The sequence below is a fragment of the Symphodus melops genome (assembly GCF_947650265.1).
Source record: "Symphodus melops genome assembly, chromosome: 6".
Classification (NCBI taxonomy): Eukaryota; Metazoa; Chordata; class Actinopteri; order Labriformes; family Labridae; genus Symphodus; species Symphodus melops.
In genome coordinates, this window is record NC_136696.1 from 8,254,174 (window position 1) to 8,280,235 (window position 26,062).

General features: G+C 42.4%; 1 protein-coding gene across 5 annotated transcripts; it reads left to right on the plus strand.

Annotated features, from left to right (window-relative positions):
* Positions 1-824: 824 nt before the first annotated feature.
* edc4 (enhancer of mRNA decapping 4) lies at positions 825-26,060 on the plus strand. Of its 5 annotated transcripts, none has more exons than XM_079345238.1 (30): positions 825-1,073; positions 3,166-3,328; positions 3,494-3,605; positions 5,270-5,369; positions 5,726-5,912; positions 6,130-6,277; positions 6,541-6,645; positions 7,060-7,172; positions 7,412-7,495; positions 7,603-7,698; positions 8,119-8,218; positions 8,986-9,166; positions 9,314-9,380; positions 9,729-9,820; positions 10,217-10,398; positions 10,863-10,942; positions 11,059-11,191; positions 11,273-11,568; positions 11,762-11,992; positions 12,335-12,439; positions 12,558-12,701; positions 12,958-12,994; positions 13,286-13,433; positions 13,707-13,862; positions 16,510-16,625; positions 16,709-16,874; positions 17,641-17,827; positions 20,860-21,079; positions 21,796-21,959; positions 23,839-26,060. In XM_079345238.1, the coding sequence occupies exons 1-30, from the start codon at positions 986-988 to the stop codon at positions 24,020-24,022; spliced, it is 4,185 nt and encodes a 1,394-aa protein (XP_079201364.1). In that variant the 5' UTR covers positions 825-985; the 3' UTR covers positions 24,023-26,060. The 5 variants fall into 5 exon arrangements, with proteins under 5 accessions (XP_079201364.1, XP_079201361.1, XP_079201362.1 ...); XM_079345235.1 differs by having other exon boundaries at positions 7,060-7,171; positions 7,402-7,495; positions 10,214-10,398; XM_079345236.1 differs by having other exon boundaries at positions 7,060-7,171; positions 7,402-7,495.
* The last annotated feature ends 2 nt before the right edge of the window (positions 26,061-26,062 follow it).

The following is a 26,062-nucleotide window of genomic DNA, read 5'->3' on the forward strand; positions in this document are numbered from 1 at the left end:
AAGTTTTGTTTACGGTGTTTTACTGTTTTTGCAATGGTTAGTATGGCTGCATCACTGCTGACATTGTGAAATGAGCTCTATTTTGTGATCTTGTTGAAAAAGACATTTGTCACATGTTAGTTGCCCTGCTGTTTGTAATCTGTGTTGTACTGAAGTCAAAGCAATTTATACAGGCCAGATGAGACATATCTACATTAAATAGTGAAATAGTTTGTCAGTGCTAATAGGGAATTCAGTATTTCCGCTCAGTTAGTTCTGATTGGTTGTATTTACTTTTATATGCCACAATAATTCCTGGCCTCAGTTTAAATAAAGAACATAAACATTAGGATGAAGTTTGGAGAAAGCCACTGATGCTAGACCTGCTCTTTGTATCTACATATACCAACACTTTGGAACAATTATGTCTTCTTGAATCTCCACTGTAGTCCCGGTGTGACAGCAGGCGAGCAGGTGCATCACCTGTCCAAGTACTGAAGCACACGAAATGTCATGACTGATTTTACAATCTCGAAAATGACTATCACGGAGGATAATGTGGATTTGTAATTATACTTCTCTTTGTTGAATGCATCTGTTACTGTACAAATACCAGCGAGAGGAAAATTAGTTGAGGCTTGAGGAACCAGACAAGTTTAAGTCACCTGACCCGTTCATGAGTCATATAGCCTTGATTTATAATGTGTTCGTTTGTTTCACAAACTCTCTTATTAAATGCCATCTTTAAAGCAATAATTAATCAATGTGTAATTGAAACGTTAACCTAAGAAACATAAGCTAAGTTAACTGCATGGCACATTTATCTACCTTCAGAAAGAATTTGAGGTGGGAACCAATGACAAAGACCGCTGAACGAGTCGGAGCCCTAGGCGCGGACCTAACGGAAGTTTAGACGGTTGCTCAGGGTGAACACGGCACTGCATCAAAAAAAAAAAAAAGAAACCATTCTTACCCTCATTAACCCTGTCTCCCCTTTCCCTCACACATGGCGTCCAATACTAATATAGACATTGAGGGTGCTACTCAGCATCTTCGGGACATCCTCAAACTGGACCGTCCCGGGAGCGGCTCTGGTAAGTTTAAACCGGGAGAGGCTGCGCGAGCTTAGGCCGCACGAGCCTAGCAAAGGCTAACTAGCCTACCAGCTAACTTGTTTCTCAGCTAACGTTTGTTTGTTAGGCGCGGTACTATCCTCAGGTTAAGTTACATTATCAGAACCTGTGAACGAAGGAGGCAATATGTGTTTGTAATACACAGAATTCATCTCTTCAATTTGGAGCAGCTCGCTGTATATCAAAGTAGGAGATGCATGAAGTGTTTTGTTATCTTAAGTCTTAGCTAACTTATGCTAGCTTATGTCTCTGGTCCAGGAGAGCTGTGTTTGCCTGTCAAGGGACGAAAAAATAGGGGGTTTTCCCCCATCAGAGATATTGTTATAGCACATCCTGATTTGTAGCTTAAAACCATTTTATAAACATTTATGCTACTTATTGTTAGACCACGTCGTTTGGCCGTGTTTGTTGTAGTAACATAAAGACTTAGCTCGAGCCTTCATAACTGCGTAGATGTTGGACTCTTGTTGTAGTTTCGTTTTTTGAAATGTTCCCAGAAAAAGTCTCTCTCACATCCATCAAAATGATCAAGTGTATCTTATAGATTGGCTTTTAGGAAGTTTAGGGTTGTCAATGTTTAGACCAGCTCTTGAGTGTGTTTTTATTGTACGATTTATGATTTCCTTTCATTTAATCTTATTACACAGGAAATTATAGAATGTAAAGTTCAGGCGATATCTTTGAAAAACGTGTTTATGAACATTAAAATGAACACAAGCACTAATGAATCAAAAATGCTGTTAAGACTTATAGTACATGTTTGGATTCTGTCACACGTTTGATTTTGTATCCATTCACATTAAGTGACAGTAGTTTTCCTCACTGCAACTCATGGTCAATGTTGGACTCATTCTAAGCCTAGTTAAAATATGCAAACTAAAGTCAATGAAGGGCTGCAAATCAGTAAGTTTCCTGCTATATAAAGTCCTACGGCTCTGTTTGTAATAAACCTCTTCAACTTGTTGAAGATCTGTGTGCTAGTTTGTAACTATATTTTCTAAATAATTTTCAGAATCAGCTTTACAAGGAATATTTCTTCAGTGAACTGTGCTCTCTATGTACAAAGTTTAACAATTAGATAAAAACACAAAATAGTAATGTCTAATATGACAAGACTAAAATAGACAACAGTGCAGTGTGGTGAGTAATGCAAAAGATGCTGAAGTAAACATTGTGATAAAACGTAATAATGTGGCACAAGTTAATGTACATGAGGTAGAGTTTTCCGTATCTACGTTAAAGGTGTGCTTCGATTACATGCACACTGTGTTAAACATTTAATAACCATAGTATCAATAATGATATTAGGTTAATGTTATTATTAGATTTGGCAAGAATTAAAAAGTTAGTTTCTAAGGAGATCTTTGGGTAAAGCCTAAAATATATCTGAACAAGTAGAGCAAATAAGTAACACATAAAGACACTTTCAAGACAAAAAAAACTGAGACTGCTGCTCACGACTTAGTCCTACTTTTTAAAATTACGGACATTCAGCTAAAGAAGCAAAACAAAAGAGAGCTGTCCTTACTAAGAAGCTTCAAGTGAAATGATAGTTGCCCACCACCGTGATCTTGACAGCCAATCAAACACTTGATGTGCACAGGTGGGGTTAATGAGACAGGCTTTAACTAGAACAACAAACACATGGTAAAAGAGGAAGCAGCTTCATCATGTGGGAGTTAAAACATGATCCGGTCGTTTACCAGCACCATGTTTGTAGATCTGTAATTGTTGCAACAACAGATGCATGGTGATAAATTGGTTGTTGATATTTGTCAAAATATACTGTTATAAACCTTAAAAAACAAACATGCGGGGCGCCGGTGGCGCAGCGCGGGCGGCCCGGGTTCGTGTCCGGCCTGTGGCCCATTTCCCGCATGTCTCTCCCTGCTCTCTCCCTGTTTCCGACTATCCACCTTCCTCTCTCTATCAATAAAGGCCAAAAATAAATCTTTAAAAAAACCAAACATGGCTTCCCGCTGGACTTTACATTTGTGTTTTATCATTTAACAGTGTATTCCAACGTAACCTCACGTTTCATTTCCATCCTCAGACGCACAATCCACCGATGGTCTGAAAATGCCATCATTTAATGGAGAGCTGAATGGTTTATTGGGAGCAGCAGGCCTTCTTGGAGGACCTGATCGGTCAAGCCTGTCAGATTCTACCAGACCGATCTCCACAGACCTCAGCACCACACAGGAGTCTCAGATAATGTAAGCCGTTTCTTGCTGAACTTTTGCACAATGTCCGTTGTGTGACTTGGAGCATGCACACTTGGGTTTGAATTTGACAAAAATCCAGAAGCATTTTTTTTTAACCAAGTTGTGTATGGACGTATCAATTCATGGTCAAATGAAATCTTTATGCTGCAATTCCAGCTGCCTTTCTGGTGATGATGGCTCCACCTCGATCCCGATCACCTCCAATAATGTGGAGATTGTGGCAAGTCAAGACTCCGCCATAAACAGCAAGGCCCGTGGCAGCAACAAGGTACGATGCCATGTTAATGGATGAATAACTAGTTAGAAACTACAATCAAGATCAGTGCCCGACTTTTGGCGCAGGACTGAGGGAATTGTGGAGAAAATATGATAAATGTACAATGATGTTTCCCATCCCACCCACATGTCACACTACAAACCCTTTCATGGCTGAGCACAGGACAGAGTGAGGGACACGCGTCTAAATCACCTGCGCTCCACCTCGCTCCCTCTCCTGGACGCGTGTGTAAATACTCTGCGTTTGCATTCCGAGGCAGCTGGGCAGTGAAGTGCAGAGGTGACTGTCTGCCGGCACACAGACTATACCCACCCACCCAGGTGGACTCACAACAGCAGGAGTAACGTTGCCAAACATTTGAGCAGTTTTATTTTCTTTATCCATGCCAGTCAGTCGTCTGCAATCGAGTGATCTTTTTTCAGTAGTCCTGGTGTATATGTTGCTCACGGCACCTGACCTGCTCTGCGTCCTGCACGATCGGATGGTTTTGATTATTGGCTTCTTGTCATGAGACGAGGCTTATCCACAAACTGATCCCAAAAGGATGTGGCAGCTTGCGTGAGGACAATACACGCGTTACTCCTCGGGCAGCAGGGTGAACAGATTCAAGTCTACCTGGGTAGTGAAGCCGATGATTGGTCCCCTTCTGCCTTATTTGGAGAATGGATGTGTCCATTTCACGGGTTAAGGGCTTTCAACAATTATACAGGTCAATTTTATACTTAATATTGATGAATATCAGAACAGATTAGAATATAATGTTATAATGTGAAACTTAATTGTGATGATGAAGAAATGTCAGTCAGACATTAGAAACATTTTAAAGGTGAAGCAGTGGAAAAAAAACAAGGCCGGCTGACGGGAAGAGAAATGGCTCAGACAGTATAGACCGATCTGGGAGGAAACAGTTGATAAGCCACCATCACTACGGTGGCCTCTCCCTTCAATAGCTGCAGGTTTGATTGTGAGCTGTCCTCAGAAGTGACTTCAGGAAAAAAACGTTGACTTTGTGAAGAAGCTAGGAGTGTACGTAACACACTCGGGTCATGCAGGCGGCTGAGATGTTCTCTAGCAGTGGATCCAAACATGAACATAATGATAAGAAGACGTTTCTGTCCTCTGTGATCTGAAGGTGATGTTTAGACGCTCGTGAAATACCAACATAAACGGGTCATGGCATCATTACAGACCCAAGAACAAATATCCACAGATATTTATTTCACAATATTTTCAGCCATTGTGTGATGACGTTGATTGATGAATGTTATATTACACAGCAGTTCATCATATATGATGTGACAGACGGTGGAGTTTTGTCTTTATTACTCCAGTAATTCATCAGGTCGTTAGTCTAAAGAGTATGAAGATCTCCTAATTGAGATACCTTCATCATCAACTATCTGACCTTTAGACTGGAACAGCTTCTGTCACAGTAAACGGGCAGCAGCAGACACTGACATGCCACCGCAGTGATGGTGCTACCACAAGATAGCACCCACAAACCGGCCGCAGGATTTGTGAAGAAAGTGGACAGAAGCCGAGTCTCTCTCTCTCTCTCTCTCTGTCTCTGTCTCTGTCTCTGTCTCTCTCTCTCTCTCTCTGTCTCTGTCTGTTCTTCTGGTTGGTAAAGATGTTCTATGTTTTAACGTGTTTAGGTGAAGATTCAACCTGTTGCCAAGTATGACTGGGAGCACAAGTATTATTACGGCAGACTGATCGCTGTGTCCAACTCCTTTGTAGCCTATGCCATCAGAGGTGAGTGTGTTTCGCTTTTCTGCCATTAAATAACAACCTGATGAATTTCCCTTGGAGATGTTATAATAATGAAAAAAAAACAACCGCTTCAGCATGATGAGGTCAATTGGTCAATTTTAAATGGATCAACTCAGACGTTTATGTAACGAAGTTCAAACGTGTTTTTTTAAATGACTGAAACTATGGAGCTTCCACTCTCTCTGAGCTCCCTAAGATATGATGGTTTGTGTTTGAAATTTCTCAGGGTACAGTGGCACTTTGACAAGTGGGGAATGTGCGCCCTAAAAGGCTTCACAGTCTTTTTGAAGATATTATGTGATAGGACTGTAACTACCTTCTCTGCCCCCCCCCTGCAGGAGCCAACAACCATGCAATGATTCGTGTCCTGAGTGTAGGGACCGCTGAGCGCTCTCTGCTGAAGGGCTTCACTGGAGCAGTCACAGATCTGGCTTTTGCCCATCTGGACTCCTCTCTGCTGGGTTGTGTCGATGAAGCAGGAAACCTGATGGTCTGGCAGCTCACTTGCACTGGAAGCAAAATACTGTATCCTGATGTGTTGGAGAAAAGTTCACATGAGAATTTAGGAGTGTGTGTGTAAATGTGTGTGGGAGTCTTTAGCTGTTTTTGATTCTGCTCAAAGTACATAAACACACCCAGTAGCCTACATGGTCTGGGGATTATACATAGACTCAAACTCTTAGGAATCCATTAAACATTCAGAGGGTGGTCTTCTGTTTCCCTTAACTCATCTTGCCCACAGTGATCAGGTGGTGGTTCATATTCGACGGCCAGAGGACACTCCATTGAACTCCCACCGCCGCCTCATCTGGTGCCCGTTCATACAGGATGAGAATGAGGAGAACCAGGATGACAGCAGCCAGACCTTAGCCCTTTTACATGAAGACAGGGTTTGTTCCGATAGAATATGTGACTTCAAAGTGTGTTTTTTTGTAATGAAAATGTAAAACATGGGGACAAAGAATGACCTCACATCTCAGACAGGGAAATATTGGAATTCTGAATGATCGTACGTGATATGAATTTATTCTACCTTACAAAGATGAAGGAAGCCTGATACGAGATCAACACTCTGTGTTCAGCGAATTGAAAACTATGTGAAGAAACAAAACTAGGAACTTTGCATTGTAATTTGACTCTCCTCTGCATGTAGGCAGAAGTCTGGGATCTGGAAGTCTTGAGAGCCAACAACAGCAGCTGGCCTATTGACGCCACAGACCTGAAGGATGGCCTCATCACCGTCAAAGGACACACCCAGGTACAGAGAGAGATGAGATGCTCACTACAGTGTGAGACTATCTGTGCTTCCTTTGTGGGTCACACTTTGACACGATGTCAGAGTCATTCATTTCATTTAATTTGAAACATGTTTAAATATATTTTCTGACTGACGTCTTATTAATGGCTGCATGGTTGGGTAGGAGTCGTCTTTTGGAGCATATATGCTTTATATATTTGGAGGACAATACACAGTGCACTTTCATTCAGGTAATTAAAACATGAATCAGTTGAGTTTTGAAAGTTTAATTTGTGTTGACTGACTTCGTTGATATATTTCTGTTTATTTGTGACAACAAATACTTTGACGACCAAGATTAGGGCCCCTTTAAGCTTATTGAGGCAGTGTTTAGAAATGCTCTCATTGGTCGTTAATGTTTGTCTGACTCTGCAGCGGGTCAGTGAAGGAGCCCTGTCTCCAGATGGAACCGTGTTGGCTACAGCCAGCCATGACGGATACATCAAGTTCTGGCAGATATACATCGAGGGGACACAGGACCAGCCGAGGTGAGCTTGACGGGTGTTTTGTTTTTGTTTTGTTTTTTTTTTCTTTCCAAATGAACACTGATGTCTCCTCGGGATGCTTCTGTCATAGTCTGAGAAATAATCCTGATGTCACCACAATCCTCATTATTTTGTATTAATTTCACAACATTAATATTTGTGCATCCATCATTTAAATATATTGTTGCTCTTTGCCTGTAGATTAAAAACCTTTTTTTTTTTTCTGAATCTTGACTCCACAGGTGTCTTCATGAGCTGCGGCCTCATGGTGGACGCCCCCTCTCATGCCTCCTTTTTTGTGACAACCACAAGAGACAGGACCCTGAGTAAGTGTACACCACAGACAGTTCAGACCAGGAAGTGTTCACATGTGCTTGTTGGTTGGTTCTTTGATTTTAATTGGTCGATCTTCTGTTTGTCCTCTCTCTGTAAGGGTTCCTTTCTGGCGGTTCCTGATAACTGGGGCAGATCAGAACCAGGAGTTAAAAATGTGGTGCACCGTGTCTTGGACTTGTTTACAGACCATCAGGTTTTTGACACTCTTCATTTCTTTAAAAAAAAAGACAACAACGTTGAGTCAGGATGAAGACAGAATACACACACACACACACACACACACACACACACACACACACACACACACACACACACACACACACACACACACACACCAATAGAAGAGACAGGCAAACAAGTAGGATGGTACAGATCGGTTATTTTGATACCATTTCCAACGTTTGACAGGAAATGTGAACTGAACTAAACTGAATCGGGCCACTTTGTGGAAATGGGGCTTATTTACTTTGCTTATTTTCTTCTATAGCAATTTTAAGTTTAAAAAGTCAAGAGATGATAATCCTGACTATCTGAAGCGTATCCAATTATTTTTTTCAGTTGTGTTGCTGCAGCAGAATTAAAGTTTATGATATCTGTGTTTGCTTTCCTTCAGATTTTCCCCAGATCTGTTCAACTCGTCGGTTCTGCCAGGTCTCAAGGCCAGTCTGGACCTCTCTGCTGAGTATCTCATCCTCACTGATGTACAGAGGAAGGTCAGTTCATACCGTGTGCTTTATCGGAGTCATGTTCACTGATGATATTTATGTTAACAAGCTTTGCTTAAGTACCTTTTTAGCTGTTTAAACAGTTTTTTTCAAATTGGAACAATTCTGTATTTTCCCACTCAGTTGACGTAGAGCACAATTAACACTGATAACTGATTGAAACTCAAACAGAGGATTTGACATAATTTGGTATAAAAGGCAACCCTCTGTCAGTCTATGGGGCGGCATGTTTGTGATGTACTTGACCAAACCGTTATCTTTGCCCCACACATGGTCACACTCAGGGTCCCAAACTAATTTTTTGACTCACCGGCCAAGGTGGCGAGTAGATGAAAACATATTTTTTACTGGCTGAAATAACAAACAGTGTTTATGTGTCACATACTCATCTGTTGCTGTACATTTAACTGAGAATGCGTCATGTTCTGTTGAATCGATCACAGATTGTGGATCAAGTGTTTCCCGACTCTGTCATATGGATCAACTCTGTGCTGATGCTCTATAAGTTAAAAGGGGGCACCGTGCATGAAAGCTGGCCTTCCAGTGTCTGTGTGTGCGCGTGCCTGCGTGTGTGTATGTTGATGTCAGCGCTCTCCATGAAGCACAGTTTTGATGACTTTTGGGGGGAAAAATGTCCCCGACATGTAGCGGATAGCCCGCTGAAATCTATTCGCCAAACAGAAAATCTACCCACGCTTGGCGGGTGTTAATTTCAGCCCCTGGTCACACTGATCATTGATTTCATTTCTCAACAGGTTCTGTATGTCATGGAGCTGAGACAGGATCTAGAGAAAGGGAAGGCCACTTTCACAGCCGTGTCAGAGTTCCTGCTGACCCACCCTGTGCTTAGCTTCGGGGTCCAAGATGTTTCTCAAAGCCGGCTGCGGCACACAGAGGTTCTCCCTGCAGAGGAGGAGAGTGAGAGCTTGACAACAGGTGCTCATGTACAATTTTACACACACATAACACACTGAATCATTCAATCTACAGACCTTTGTCATGCAGATAGTCAAAGTTTCACCGCAGTATGTTTCAACATCCTTACTTTTCCTTTTGTGCGTGTGCTTTGCTTTTCCCCTCCAGAGGGCATTCCAGGACCAACAGAGTCGAAGTCAGGAATCCAAATTAAACTCTACTGTGTTCACACCAAGTAAGTCCTCTCTGTCTGTTTGAACAGGGTAGAGTTAAAAACCTTCTTGTGTAGATCTTGTGTAAAACATAGAGATCTATTGGCAGCTTTATGTTTTTTTTCGGCCACACAGCTAAAGTCAGTAGTGAGTGACTGCACTGAGATTTTCATGTGAACAGGTGGAGCAGCCACACTGAGCATACAGCTCATACACTGCTGCAGCAACTAACATGTAGAGGATAGGTGGCGCGCCAAGCTGAACACTGTGCTCAGTTTGAGACTAAATGTTTAATCCAACATAAAGAAATCAAGAATAAGTCCAGCAGGGCGGCGACGATGTTCACCAGTCTTCATCATCTGTCTTTGCAGGAGTCTGCAGGATGTCCAGATCTGGTTTCAGCCCAACATGGATTACAGCTCCTCAGCCTTCCTGCCTCACTCTGATTCTCAGGATGGCTTTGGTAAGTTCACTGGTTAGTTTACAGCAGTCTGTCATGCTGCCACTGGCTGATTCCTGCATGATGCAGATGGTTTGTGAGAGTGAACTGAGAAGCAGCGTTTAAAAGAAGGTCAATGGCCTTCTATAGGGCAGCTTAGAACTATAGCTAATAGAAGTATTAGCGAATCCATTCATTAGTTAATGCTGATTAGTATATACCATTAGTTAATACACACATGAAGCAGTGGGAACGATTTGGGCTTTCTGGGGATTGAACCGTAGACCTTTTAGACATTATGACGTGTGACTTATGAAAGATTTGTGGAGATGTGTTGATACTGCTCTACATTTTTTTTCCAACAGCATTTTGCGCGAGTACATCATGTATCTACATCTTTTGATTCTCTGTGTCTAGCAGGGTTTTCAGAACATCTAACTGACCAGAGCTCTGACAAGGAATCAGACGGAGGCTCACAGACCGACCTGAGAAAGATCCCATCGCTCCCTGCTCCTGCCGACTTCTTGTCAAACTCGGGTAACATCAGTGGGACAGTGCACAAGCTGATGACTCCTGATGCCTTCATGACACCCAGCACTTCAGTAAGAAACCTTCAGACCTGTGCTCACTGCTCCTCCATGTCTGAGCGTCACTGTGTGGTACACTGTGTAAAACTCAAGTCAAACAAATGACTTATATTTTTGTTGCCTAACAGAATCCTGCCGTTTGGACACACACGCTCACACACACACATTTAAAGTGCACATAACCCTTTTGAAAGATCTGCTTCATCATTGCTCTTTTATACTTCTTAGACTGCCATCAATTAGGCAGCTCCTCAGTTTAGTTCATGTAAACTCAATGGAATGGGGATGATGGGTAGATGAAAATTTCTAATACCAAACCCACTTCTTTCTTCCTTGTATGTTCTTACAAAGTGTCATATCACAGCTGTCTGACAGGGTCTTTCATTTAGTTTAGTCTTCTGAGTATCATGTGATCTCCTGGGAGATTTTTGCATCTCCACCTTTTTAGAATCGCTAAATTTTTGACTTTCACCCTGCAGGTCCCAGCCTCCCCTGGCAGCAGTGCGAGCAGTCTCACCATCGTGACGGCGATCAGCAGCAATTCGGACTCAACCCACAGGTTGGTAAATGAGACAACGTGACAAGTTAGAAACTGCATCTGTTCATCACAAATGTCAACATTCCCTTACGATCTCCTGTCAAGCTGTTAACGTATGGACATGTTGCTGCCTACAGGGCTATCGATGACGTCAGTCAGAGTCCAAGCAGAGCTGAAAACAACGGCAGCAATAGTCTGGCACTCTCAACCTCCGCCAACAGCCCAAAAGCTCCATCTGATGTGCTGCTGCCTGGACTGGAGAATTTACAGGTACGACCTGATAACGCTCTCCAAACTCATCCGAATATGACAGCTTCCTGTTTTTCTAACTCTGCTTATCTCCATTTGTAGGCTTTAGCTCCCCCTAGTGGTCCTCTTGCATTTGACAGCCCTCAGGTTCTGGACTCTCCCCTCCTGCCACCTCTGGCCTCCCCGACCAGGGCTCGCTCCCCTGATGTCATCTCGTCAGCCTCAACGGTCATGTCACAGGACATGCCTGAGATCGCATCCCAGACCCTGCAGCTTCAGCGGGGACTCGTGTCCAGTTTGGAATCCTCCCCACTCTCTGCTCTACAGACCGACAGCATGGCCTCTGCTGCTTCTGCCCTGCACCTACTCACCTCGCCACGCACAGGCAACAATAACAGGTACTTTGATGAGAAGAGGCGATTATGTAATGGTGGTAGATACAGTGCCTTCGTGATCACAGCAAATACACATCAAATCTTTTTATTTAGTACACTTCAAAAATCCAATGGAATTTAAGTTCTGGAGGAATACCTTTCGAAAACACCGGCATTGCCCTTTAAATGGACTGAACTATTATATGTTCCATCTCAGCCTGTTGCCCCGCGAGCTCGGTGGTGGAGATGGGCCAGTGGGCAGCTTGATAGAGTCAGAACCAAGACTCAGCCTCACTCCGTCTCTACTGGAGAATGCTTTGTCCCAGGAGAATGCTGCAGCTGGAGCAGGATCAGCAGACGGTAGTATAAGCCACACACCGTGGCCCGCCGCACCTGACATCACCAGGGAAACCAGGAACAGCCTCAGGGACAATGGTCTTGGAGACTGGTAAGAATTCTCACACCACAATTACAAACATTTACATCGTCATGAAAGATTCTGGAGGATTCTGAAACTCTGATCCGACCGCTGCTTTATCTTATTCATGTTGAGGCGAAAGAGCTTTTATTGGATTGTCACATTTGTGTTAATCCAAAAAAAATCATTTTAGATTATTGATGATGAATTGAGTTCTTCCTAATACAATCTTAAATAGTATAAAATATATTCAAGAAAGAAGTAGCTGCACAAATTTTGCAAGCATAAGGTAGAAGGATAAGATGGTGTTTGATCAAAAAGTCTCATTGTTTCTAAAGAACACATTTGTTTGACGGGTCCACTTTGTTGCAGTTCAAGAGATCAAGAATCGAAAGAGCGACATTTGAGCTCACCGTATCATCGACGCTCCTATCACCTCACACACAATGACAGTCTGGATGCCGGCCCTGAGCAGAGGTGGAACCAATTAAATCTCCTTTTCCTGCATCTTCACAGTAAAGTGCTGCACCTTAATCTTACAGAAGGCTTCGGCTGTCTTACACTGTGCATCTGTACGTTTCTGTGTTTGACCCAGTGACCCGGATGATGAAGTAGCCAGCTTCGCTTCATCCTCGGGGAATTGCGGGACCCGCTCTTCTCACAGACTTCCAGTTAAGGATTGGAAGACCTCACCCCGAGGCTCGCCAAAACAAAAGAGGAAGACCAAGAAAGACAACAGGTTTGTCCTTATTGACCATCCATTGACTTGATTAAAATATCACTGAGTTGAAGTTCAGTTAAAACAGCTTGGCTGGTCATTGGTAAACCAGGATAATCAACAAATGTAATCTAGCAATGCATTTGTTTAAAGTCTTTGTACATCTACAGACAAGGACAAATATATATCACATAATATATGATACATTTATAATATGATGTAATATTGTTCAGAGTATTATATTCAAAGTTGTTGGCCCATTTTCTCTCCTGTTCAGTGAATCATCTCAGTCCAGACAAATGGATTCGAGCCAGGTAAGAAAACATCACGTCATGTACTATTTTTTTCCTCCTGTTAATGTTTTAAAAATATATTGCACGTGCATTTACTCTGTTTAATTTGGGCTACAAGGAAGCATAACATTTCTCAACAAACCGTCAGACACTTAACAACACCTTCATTGAGTCAGAATCTGTTTTTATTTCGAAGAAGGAATTTGTGTTTTGGTGCAAAAACCTGAATTGCCTTAGTTCAAAAATAAGCTTAACTTTCCTAATGTCTTCCTTGTTTACCTTCCTTTAATCATTCTCTAAACCTCCCCGAAGGTGAATGCAGAAGTACAGGACGAGTTATTGATGCTCCTGCGCAGCCAGCAAAGGGAGTTAACTGAACTGCGTGGACAAATTGAAGCAATGCAGAGCTCGATTATGGCCCAGGTCGATCATGTCCTGACCACCCACCAGGAACAAGAACGTATCCTTCAGCCTTTTACTTTGTCATTCTTAACACCTAAAAATGTTTCCTGCTTAAACTCTGCAGCCTGTGTTTGCGGAACAACTGTGATTCAAGTGTTCAGCAGTAGAGAAGCAACCTAGGTCCCAGCCCCTTAGACCTGGACGTAGCCTGCGTCAATCATAGACTGCCCAAACTACTATATCACATCTCTTCTTTAAACCTCCTGAAGAGTCGCATATATGTTGGACCGGATGACTGTCTCTTATGAGCCTTGACCTTTCATGACCTCAGAGCGCAGACTAGAGCGAGTTCTGGCAGAGAATCAGAATCATCAGCAACAGCTTCAGGAACAACTGAGCCAGCACGTCAGCCATGCCCTCAGCTCAGCGCTGACCAACAGAATGGATAAAGTCCTGCGAGAGGAAATGAAGAAAACAGTCCCTCAAAGTAAGTCAGCACATACAAAAAGGATCAGTTAAAGGCCACCCATGTGTGAGTTCATCTACACTGACCAGATGATGGTGCTATTGCACTATTTCAGCGTTATCCAAATCCAGAGAACAGTGGTTCTCATGGTGGCATTATTTTCATTTTATGACAGTAGTAGATTTTTCTCTCTTTCTTATTTTTGTTAGCAGATCTAGGTGTCAACTTTTGGGCACTGATGTGTTGACAAAGGCGTAGGGTGCATCATTGATGCGCAAAAAATGAACAACTAAGTTACATTGATGTGTCGGCCTCTCTTTGATCCGTGTTATTGAGTGAAGCCAGAGAGATACACACCGACGAACTGTCAAAGACATAAATCCAACTGGTGTCACTTTTCTTAAGCATACTATTTTTGAATTTCTTTAGACGTGCAAAATACAAGTTTCATGTATAAATCCATTTTTGTTTGTTGCATCCAGTCTGCACCTTTAATTTGGTCCAGACTGTATACCTGAGCAAGATGTTTGTATTGAAGAACTTTTGGGCTGTAATCACAAAAGGTGGCTCTTAGTGACACAATTCTGAGAACATTATCAGAATCAGGACATTTTCTAAAGGTCCCATATTAGACTTTTCTGGTTTTATACGATCTTTAAGGTGTTTTCCAGGTGTCTTTTGCACGTTTAGGCACATCGATCTGCAAAAATTCAAATTCCACAGAAACGCGGCTCCTCCTGTTAGCATTAGCAGTAGCTGCTTGAAACGCTCAGTCTTTAGGCCCCCCTGTTGAAAAATGTGTGACATCACACTACAATGATGTTACCGATCCGAGCTTGTTGGCTCATTGCAGCAAGCACAAGCTCATGCCGCTCCTCTCAGAGCAACAGTCTGTATTCCTAATATGGTAAAAGGGTCGTTACATTTCTAAGAACTGCGCCAAACTATTGACCAATTAAAGCAGAGCAGATCCGTGAACTAATCAGAACAGACTTGGCACACACGGGGACCTTGAGCGTTAGAAATACAGGCAGGTGAGACGGGCTGCGTGGAGCAGCAGCACATGGAAACAGAGCTTTTTTCAGGCTTCAGTGATTGTGAACAAACTTTTGAAAGTTTGCACATAAAATAGGTAAAGATGAAAGTTATTCACAAAGCAGAGCTCCTCAGGTGTCAAACTGTGAAGAGGAGCAAAGAGGGCTTTTAAGAAGCTGATTAGAAAAATAGAGAAATGTTCCCCAAACACTGAAAGAGGAATATTAAGGTGAGTCCCTCCAAATGTGGTTTACTCCACAGTATCTAACCACTGATTTAAGGCTCTTTGCATGCAGGAGTGACTGTCAGTGTGAGAAGAGGCTGCAGTGCATGCGTTTTTAATCATTGTGTGGGCTTTATACTTTTAAAGTATGTTGCACAATTTATTGAACAGAGATGTTTATTTGGATTGTCTGTCCTTCTGTACCCACCATCACTAAGAGAACTCCTTTATCTCCCTTTTTGGATCAACCAATCACAGCTTCTGAGATGTGTCCGGCAGCGAGGTCAACCACACGTCCTCATTAAGATAAACGTTTCTGTCCGTTCGTCGCTCAGAGGAGAATGTTCCTGAATCCCGCTGTGACTCCTTATACAAGGATTTTTTGAGGCTACGTTCAGAGCTCTCTGACAGTTATCTTAAACAGGATAGAGCAAACACACGGCCTATCATAGCAGTACTGCTCAGCCGTGGTTTGAACACATCTGCAGTGGATTTTATTTGTAGAAAATGTCACAGACAAAAAAAAAAAAAGCAAAACTCGGATCAGGCTAACAGAATTTTCTAGGTGTTAAACTCAAGGATGTCTCATATTGCTTTGTATTCTCTTTTTCACTTATTTAGCACAACTGATTTTTTTAGACAGTCCTGATAATAAACTCCAAAGTCAGAGTCAATTATATTCCACGTTATTGCCATTGATATTGTCACTTTTATTAAAAGTTATGGACTTCATTGAGCTTTCATGTAAGTTTGACCCGTAGCGATAAAAACAGGTACTGCAGTCCAGATTGGAGAGAGCTGCCCCCCCTGAGTTGAGTCAGATACGGAAGCTTCAGTGTTTAGCCACCTCTGTATCGGTCTGCGGTCTAACCTCTCTCCCTTTTTTAAAAAGCATCTCTCATATTTATCCTAATTTTATTGCTATTCTGGTCGTGGAGCTGATTAGAAAAAGGGTTTTTAGGTCAGTCACTGCAACACCTGTTGGTTTGAGGTGAGAGCTTGTCTCGTATCTGCTAAATCGTGGGGCACGTCTTTTGAATTACCGTGTGGGGGTCCTTAAAAATTGCATACCTTCTTCGGTCCACACAAATCCAGACCGCCCAGGACTTGAATCTAATCTAAAGGACATACTGATGTTTGTTCCCCTAATATCTGATGATACAGTAATTTCATTGTATGATTTAATTTAGTGAATATCTTACATATTGCTCCACAAAGAGTATATTTAGAGATGAAGAAAGCAGCTGTCTGCGGTCACACTAAAATGGAGCGGCCTTTGAGACACATTATCTTGCCTAAAATCAGCTCTAATGTGAGTACAACAGGTCCCTGTCTTTTTTCTTTCTAGCCTTGATCCCGTGTCAGGGAACTCTTGCTAATCCATTTTGCTTTTTTCTTTCCTCCTTGAAGCCATTTCAAAGAGTCTGGAGCCAGTGACCGGTCAGCTCAGCAATACGATTGCTGCTAAGCTCACTGCTGTGGAAGTCAGTCTAAAGGAAAATGTTAGCAAGGTGGTCAAATCCAAGGTGAGTGGCTGGCTTGTGATTCTGTCCTTTTCTAAACACTCAAACCGTCGCATACACTGACTGCATCTACTTCCTGTTTATAGAACACAACAGATGCAATTGGTCGAGCTGCAGCTGAAGCGATGCAGGGGCCCATACAGGCCGCCTACAAAGACGCCTTCCAGAGCATCGTGCTGCCTGTCTTTGAAAGAGGCTGCCAGTCCATGTTTCAACAAATCAACGACAGCTTCAAACAAGGCACACAAGAATGTAAGCTACTCAGCATGTTTGGTTTTATGTCTCATGTCCAGAGTTTTGGAATAGTTCTGATCAATGTTTCTTGTTTTTGAGACACTTTGATTTGGTATTTTCATCACCTTTGTGGTTTCCCGTCTGTAACCCTGAAGTCAGGGTCTGTTTATTTGAAAGTATTTTTGAAAGAACTCTCTCTTTAAAACATGTCAGGGAAAGCTTTTGTAATGATTCCCTTTCAGACGGAGGAAGCTAAAAGAATCAACTGGTTCAATAGAATATTTTCTGAGGTTGTGGCCAAGGTTTTTTTTGGTAAAATATGTACTACAACCTACATGGAGCTTCTCTGCAGGGCTTTTTCTCTGCCAAATCTGCCCCCAGATGATTCTGTGTTCAACATTAGGTTGACCTCAGCTGAAAAGGCTACTTTGTAAACCTTGAATGTGTACTGGGCAAAATCAGGCAAACCAGAAGCGTTTAAAACACAATGACCTGCGAGTTTGTTTGTTTATTTCTTTGTTTTTTTCCGTTGTGATGGTTCAATGCTGTAACGCCACAGAGCTCTTTCACATTAAGAGAGATTTATAATGGACAGACAAGTTTTTGTGTTTCAGAGCGTCCCCGCTCGTTAGCAAATGAGTGGGATTGTCATTACCGAAACCCTTTTTCTTTTTTCATTTAGTTTTTAAGCTATTTAAGATAAGTGTGTGCGTGTGTGTGTTTGTTTGTTTGTGTGTGTGCGCGCGATGGGGGAGACTTGATTCTTTCTTTTCTGACTTTATAGACATCCAACAGCTTGAGAGCCATGTGAAGAGCAGAAAGCAGAGAGAGCAGGAGACGAGGGACCCTGTGATTGGCCAACTCCAGCAGATGATGGATAGCTTCCAAAGCTCCAATGATCAGCTGACCAATAACATCACAGCTAACGTCCGGGCAGAGGTCCAGCACCAAATCCAGATGATGGTGGGAAAGTATGTAAAACTACAACTACTACACTCTCAGCACGATTTTCATTCACAACGATAATTCAGCATAGAACATTCTGTGGGGGCTGTCTCTGCCAAATTTCAAAATGCCCTAAGCTCTGTTTAAAGTGTTGACAGGTGTTTTAAAACGCACTATTTTCCTCGTTTGTAACTGAAATAAGGAAATTAAACCAATGTGGTGGCCGTGCTGTATCATAGTGAGTCCTATGCTGCAGATCACGTGCCGCTTAAGAAGAAGAAAAGTGACAGGAAAAGAAGTTTTTGGCAGGTTAAAATGTACTAAGCAAATATCCGATACATCATTGATCCTGTCGAGAGATGGTTCATAAGTGAGTGTAGCTCATCACTTCACTGGGCTTTCACATGATGGATTATTTCTATTATTATTATTTTATTATTATTATTATGAACTGTCCCCACCCTTGATTAAGCTCCAGATACATGTTTTCATTCATATGATGGAGCTCGTAATAGACTACACATTATGTGTAATAACAGGGATGTAAAGATTAATAGTGAGGCAGTTAAAAATCGATTTCAAAGTTTCCACAGTTCACATCGATACTTTAAAAAATGAATTGCAGTAACAGCGTCCAAAATCAACCAAGCGCCAAACGCAGGTAGATTTTCTGTTTGGTGAGTTCATTTCAGAGAGCTGTCTGCTACAGAGCGGGTAAATGTTTAACCATAAAGTCATAACAACTATGCTATGAGCGCGTTTTAATGTAGCTGCAGCTATCTGCTCCTCTCTCTGCTGCACGCTGAGTCTGACACACCAAACGCTTCAGTGCTAACACACACACACACAGACACATAGGTGTGGTGTGCCCCTTTTAACTTTTAGTACAGCTGATCCGTGATCCATATGACAGAACAGGAATCACGTGATCCCGTCAAATGGTCGTCTTTTCTCCGTTCACTCTCTCCGTATCTCCATATCTCCGTATAAAAACACTATTGGTTATTTCAGCCATAAAAAACATATTCGGCCTGTATGTTTCATCTACCTGCCACCTTGACCAGTGAATCCAAAAGTTATTCATTAATTTAATTTATTTTTTTACTATAGCCTGAACACACAGGGACGTGCACACTGCCACTGAGCCACCAGTGCTCCCAATCAAAAAGTTATTTGGGACTCTTGTCAGTAACACAGGGCTTACATCTTTCAAGCGCCGCGTCTGAACTCAGGCGGTGAGGCATGTGGTGTGAAATAATTAACCAATTTAAACAGAAAAGAACCTGTTATTTCTACCTATAAATATTGCCAATGCTGCAGTACTCATTCAAGAAATGAAAGATGTCCTGCTATCCTGTGGGCTTGAGTGGCCCGGGTAGCATTTGAATGGATAACTGTGCTGTGATGAGGGGCAAGAAGACAAGTGACACAAGCAATGAAAGAGAACCCTCACCTACCTCGACATCTCAGACACTGTCCACTGTCTATTTAAGGTGGAAACTGAAGAATTATCCTCTGATTTGTACTATGATATCTAGAAATCAGAATTTCAGAGCCCTTTTTGCCAATTGCCCTTGAAGCAAAAATTTTCAGGCTCAGGATTTTTTTTTCACTTTAAGCCTTGCTAATATGGTGAGCGTCAGCAGCTGTAGAGCAGAGGTGGTTGGTTGTAACAAGCAGGCGTTGCCATGGTAGCTGCAAAGACTACAAGCTGGTTTGTAGCCCTGCTCACCCAAATGAGTTTAAGAGCCAATGAGATTACAAGGTGCATCAGCGTTTTCATTAAAAATTAAAGGCATCTTTTTTTGGGGGGGGTTGTAATTTTTTTTCAATCCAATTTTGTACAAAAAAAATCGTGAAAGAATCGTATCGTGAATCGTATCGTGAGTTGAGGGAATCGTAACATCCCTCGTTGTAAGAGATTGAATACTAAATTTAACATACATCAAGCTTTCGCCCACTCAAGAGGAGGAACTGTGAGGATGAATTCAAACGATAATCATGCTGTAACTGTATCTGGCAGTGATTGATCTGATGTATGGATTGACACACCAAGCAGATATTTAGAGTTAAAGAGATGCAGATCAGCAGGTGCCTGTGCCAGAAGCCTTGGCCTTACTCGCTGTCTATTGAACAGATGCGTCATGGATTGGAGAGTAGAAAGCGGCAAAGCTTAATCCTGGGGCTAATGTAAGAACATAATTTCGATCGGGTCTCTTGTTCCCTCTGCAATTAATTTCATGGCCCCCAGAGTTTATCGATCGGTCTCGGGCGGAGCAGAGAGAAAGTTGTTGACTATCTGAAACTTTCAAATCTCAAAAAAAAGGAAATGACAACTGAACTCTAACCAAACCAAACTCCTCGTGCTCAGCCTTCATTCTCATGTTTGCTGTTCTTGGCTGCACATCCAGCGCTGAAGCTGGCAGCTTTTCCTTTCGCTGGTTAGAGGTTCACCAGTATTGTCTTAAAGCTCTGTTTGCCAAAGTGCCACGTCTTAACTGTTAGAGCGCTGCGCTGCTTCCCTGCACGTCAGCCTCTCCGTGACTGGACGCTGAAAGTAAACAGCTTGGCTGGAGTGGCGATGATAGCCCTCCTCCGCTGATCACTCATCTTCAATTAAAGTTTCTGTTCAAACAAAGTTTATTTCCCAGACCGTATTTCTTTGTGTGTGTGTGTGTGTGTGTGTGTGACTATAATAAGAGAGAGATGTAATAAAGCGGCGATGCTAGCTCTGTTAGCGTGGACGGTATCCTAGGACGGTCGTAATAACAATTGAATAGGGTCAAATTGTGATTGACGTGCGAGCTGCCACACCCACAGTCCTGAGAAATGACCTGAGCTGCAAAATAAGCTGTTTATGAATGAGGTTTTCTAAAAGTTACCAATGTTTAATTTCAACACATTTTGACATGACATTCACATTTTTAATATTTCAGGTCAGGTTCTGAGGGGCTTTTTAAAAAAATAAAAACAAGATCGAAAAACATGTTATGTTCCAGTTGTATGTAACAGAGGATAACTCTATTTGTTGACATGGTTCTGTGTTTTTCCTGCCTAGTTTGCAGGAGTCCATTCTTAGCCACGTGCAGCGGATTGTCAAAGGGGAAGTGAGCCTGGCAATGAAAGAGCAGCAGGCAGTGGTAACCTCCAGCATCATGCAGGCAATGAGGTCAGCCGCCGGCACGCCCGTCCCAACAGCGCACCTCGACTACCAGACACAGCAGGCCAACATCCTGCAGCTCCTCCAGCAGGGACAGCTCAACCAGGCTTTCCAGCAGGTAAGACACACACACACACACACACACAGACAGACAGACAGACAGACAGACAGACAGACAGACAGACAGACAGACAGACAGACAGACAGACAGACAGACAGACACAGACAGTGTGTTTGTGACTCGCATGTTGAAGATGGAATGACGGAATGAATGCAGTTGAGAGATGGAGAGTTTATTACGGTACATAGTTAATGTATTTTACAGCCAACATCTCCCCAACTACAAAAAGCGAGATCCACCAGGCTCAAACCCTCACTGCACGTTCACTGGCTGAGCTGCACTAACGTTCCGTTGCTTTGTGCTGTGCTCATGATGGATTTATGTCGGGTCTCAGTACATTTTGTAACACATAGTCAGGTGTTTTACCCCCTCCTTTGTTGTAGTATCTTGAGATAATGTTTGTTATGACTGATTATGAAAAGACTGATTTATTGACAAAGAAGTCTGGTTAACTCCTTTGTGAGAAGGAAGTCGATTGGTGTCAGTGTTGATGTTCCACTTCTTTCTTTAAATGGTAAACAGACTGCACTGGTTTCTTGTTAAGACCACTCACAGTGATTTGCATTGCATGTCACATGTTCCCTTTCCGAGCACATTCACACATTGATGGCGTAGGAACTATTATTGTACCTGAGCTGTCGTGCGCATACACTACACTACACTACACTACACTACACTCATGAATGCGATGTGATCTGTCACTCTTCCCTCAGGCTCTGTCAGCCACAGATCTCAACCTGGTCTTATACGTGTGTGAGACCATCGACTCTCAGCAGGTGTTCGGCCAGCACCCCTGTCCTCTGAGCCAGCCCGTGCTGCTGTCGCTCATCCAGCAGCTTTCCTCCAACCTATCAACCCGCTCTGAGCTCAAAATCAGGTGAGGATGCTTTCCACATCTGGTGCAGATGTTTATTCTACCACCACATTGCCTACTTAAATTGGCGTTTAGAAAGGATCAATACTATTAAGATGTTCCAAATTTAGATTTTTTTTATTTTTATTCATGCAATGTTTAAAAAATATATTAACAAAGTATGAGATGTAAATTGTGTTTTTCTGATTTAGTTGCCATGACGACTTGTGTGATGTCGGAGACTAATGAATAAATATCAGTCTGCTTCAGGCATCACACAACTCCAACAGAAGTTACAAATGGTTTTTCATGAAACAACAGCAGTTTTGGGAAATGCACCACAGTGTACATTTTTAGCGTGCAGCCTCGGGCTTTTATCGACCATCTCCACCCGTCGAATAACGAGAGAGACGACTCATTAGTGCTGCTACAAGTCTTTTCATGTTTGAGATATTACTCAGCCCTCGAACACTGTCAATCTTGGGCTTTGTTTAATTTGAGATCACTTCAATAGAAACATCACATGCTAGGATTTGAATTTGATTTCGCACATCGATGGTGAACATGCTCTGCACACCTGTTCTGCAGAGGCCGGCTTTTGTTCAGCCACTGATTGGTTGTAAAGCCAGTTTCAGCTTACACATCTCATATCCATTGTAAGTCCATTATTCCTGTCTCCTGAGCTCTAAGCAGTGCTAAACTGCTGACCCCATCGCCCCGCTCCGTCTGTAGCCCTGCAACATGGCTGCCCTGGGAATGCAGATGATTCTGTGAATAGCATGGCAGATTTTAGAAGCTCTCTATCATTCCATCCTGTTTATGTCCTTGTAGCTTTGATTCACTCTTGCTTTCCTGCCTTGATTCTCTGGTCTTTTTACATTATAGTGCTGGGATGTGCTTCACGATGTACACATGAGTTCCCTCAGGGAGTTCCCCTCTTCTTTACTTCACGCCTTTCCAGCATCCTCCCTGCACTCCCTCGCTCTCTCTTTTCCCCAGCTGTGTCTCTTTACAGCAGCGCTCTGTGTCCGGATCACTGTCTTCTGCATTGACATTGCAGCTGTGTGTCGCTGCTAATACAACACTGTAGTGCCGCTCTGTGCCATCTGGAGACAGGGATGAGAGCAGTTGGATGTTCTTCTGCGTGATGCATTATCAGGACATAACAAGGTTGAGGTTGTGGTGTAAGAGGTTCAGGAGATCAAATCAAAACTAGACTGCTATTAGGACATTGTCACATCTATGGCTTCCCTTATTGGTAAAGCTTTGAGCTCATGATGAAAAATAAGTCTCTGTCTGCTGACGGAAGAGGAAAACGCCAGCCAGTTAGATGTGGACCATGAAGTGTTCTGCTCATGGAGATGATTGGACTTTTTAATTGGTAAGACAGAGAGAGTTTTTGCACCGCTCGGCAGTCTGAACACCAGAATCCTGATGAGGAGGACAGGTAGCATTGTAGCATTTTTTCTCGTGATTTCAGAGAGAAATCGCACGGTGCACATGCACACAGCCGGCCGGCGGGCTGCCAGGTAGGTGATCAAGGACAGAGTTTGACATTGAAAGTGCAAAGATAGAATCTGTCGTTCTCCGTCTTTATCCTGCAAACGCTCAAATGGTCAAAGTGCAAACCTGTCCAGACCCTGCTTTTGTGTCTTAATTGATGGAGTTTTGGATTTTAGATAGAACATGACAAATAAAAGAATCTGTTATGAACACAACCTTCTGTGCCAAGTAAATTTATCACATTACTGTTTATTTTTTCTTTATCCGGCCTCATGGTCAAAGACTTCTACTGAAAAGATATGCCTCATGCTCATTTCCACAACAGATAAAATGTCTCTTTCCCCCCCCCATAATTTCCTAATGTCCTTGTTGCTTTGTGTCTTCCCCTCCCCCCGTCCAGCTACCTGGAGGATGCAGTGATGAATCTAGACCATGGCGACCCCATGACAAGAGACCACATGGCCATCGTGTTGGCCCAAGTGAGACCGAAGCTCTTCGCCTTCATGCAGCAGGACCCCCACAGCCCACTCAGCAAGAGGGCTCGGCGCCTGATGATGATGCTCCAGGGACTCGTCAACCACTAATTCTTGATTTGAAGTTTGGTGCAAAAGAGTCGCCTCCTCATAGTGTAAAATCACGAGCCTTTTTTTATTTTTTTCTTTATTTTTTGTGAAAGTCGGAGAGGAGAAAACAACTGAAGACACTTGTTACTTGACCGTTGAGGATGGGAGGCGTGTTGGTTTAAGTTGGAAGATGAGACTTCCTGAATGACAGTTGGTTCCTCCCACTAACAAAGAAGAAAGTTTCCTCCCGTTGTCCCGGCGATCTTTAAATAATGCTCATTACCCCCACTTCCATGTCTCTCCTTGCTGGACCTGCATCAGCAATGTACCGAGTTATTTAATAGAAACAGCTTTTGTTGGACCCTTTTTTAAAGACAGGAATGCTCCGGACTAGACTCTTGAGTTAACTTTAGATTCTTTAGAGACATTCAGGTTGATCCTCATTTAGTCTCACAGAAAACATCTGCACAGATTACCTGTTCCTCGTCCACATCTCTCACACATCACAACTGATGTGTCTATTCATTCATCCAAATGAGCATAAGACTAAAAGAATGTTGGGCTGTGAAGTCTACAAAATCAAGCATTGTTTTTTTTTCTTCTTCTTCTTCTGGCCAGTCAACCATGTTCAGTTTTGGAATATAGATTCTAATGTAGGTTTCTGTTCTGGGCAAGAGAAGAAATGTCAACAAAAGACTTCACTAAATGTACCTTGTATCTTGGCAGCAAGCTTGGACACCAGAGCAGCATCTAAGTATCTTGGAATTCAGTTGCTGCAGGAAAACGTTACCTGATTATTATTTTTTTTTATTAAATATCCCGGCAACTGACAGTACAAAACATCCAAAGCCTGGCTGCATCCTTCCCTTTCAGTTTTTCCTCAACAGGTTGGAGACGACTTTCTGTCCAGGCCAAGTCTTCTTTTGCTCTTAGAGGGGGGTCAACACATCGCTTGATTTTGTTTCTGTTTTGGAAGAACTTGGGTTGAAAGTTAAACAGTTTCTTAAAGAAACAAATAGGATTATCACAGGACCAGAAATACCAATTTGAAATGCAACACATTTGCAAAGAGCCTGAGAAGGATTCCCTGGTGAAATCTTCAAGTGTCTGGTACCCTAATGTTGGCAGCCGTCCTTGTGTACAGCCCTGCATATTAATCTCACTTCTCTCATGTCTTCTCTATGTGAGTCTCCTTTTTTTATCCAAACATTTAGTATTTGTAAGACTTGTATACTTGCTTTCAGAGTTGTCAAACTAGTTATGAGACATGATTTAACACTTCCTGAATATAATTGTTACTGATTATACTACTTTGTAAGACAGTTCCAAATAATGCTTGTAAACTGGGTATGCAGTTACTTCTCTCAAGCTGTAGGAGGCAGCACTTGGACTGCAGATATTTAGCCTGCTTACATTTTGAATTCAGAAGTCATTCCTGCTCAAACAGCATCTGTTATACCAACCATTGCAAAGCTGCCTTCAGGTTTTAGATGCTTGATCATGTTCAAAGTGTGTGGTCATTTGTCTTTTACACGCGTGATGATACTGCAGGCTGGTCACACTGATTGTAAAACTAAAGTTAATTTGACCTGTCTTTAGAAATATGTTAAGTCGGATATGTCTAGCAAGTGCCTTATTGTACTCTACATGTCTTACTTGGATAGAGCAGTCCCATATAACTTCATCGGTGTCATTCAGAGGTTATTTGTGGGAGCTTTGCATCTACAGCAGAGAAGATTCTGTATTATCCGTTTGCAAACATTTGACTACAAAGACAGTTGATTTGGACCGCTATTTGAATGCTCATAAATAAGAGAGATAAGTATTATGTTGACTATTAGCACCCTGGTCTTTCAGTTACACTCCCGGGTTTGTTGTCCTCTGAATGGGATCTGTGTAAGAAACATTTAATGAGGCTAGTCTGTAAATTCCTTTATCTCTTCCCATTGTGTTCTGTTCACTCTGCTTGGATGGTTCTGTTGTATCTTTTACAGTTTATTTTACCCTAAAACATTTTTGGAATAAAAAAAAGACTTCAGTTTTTTTTTGTGTGTGTCTTAG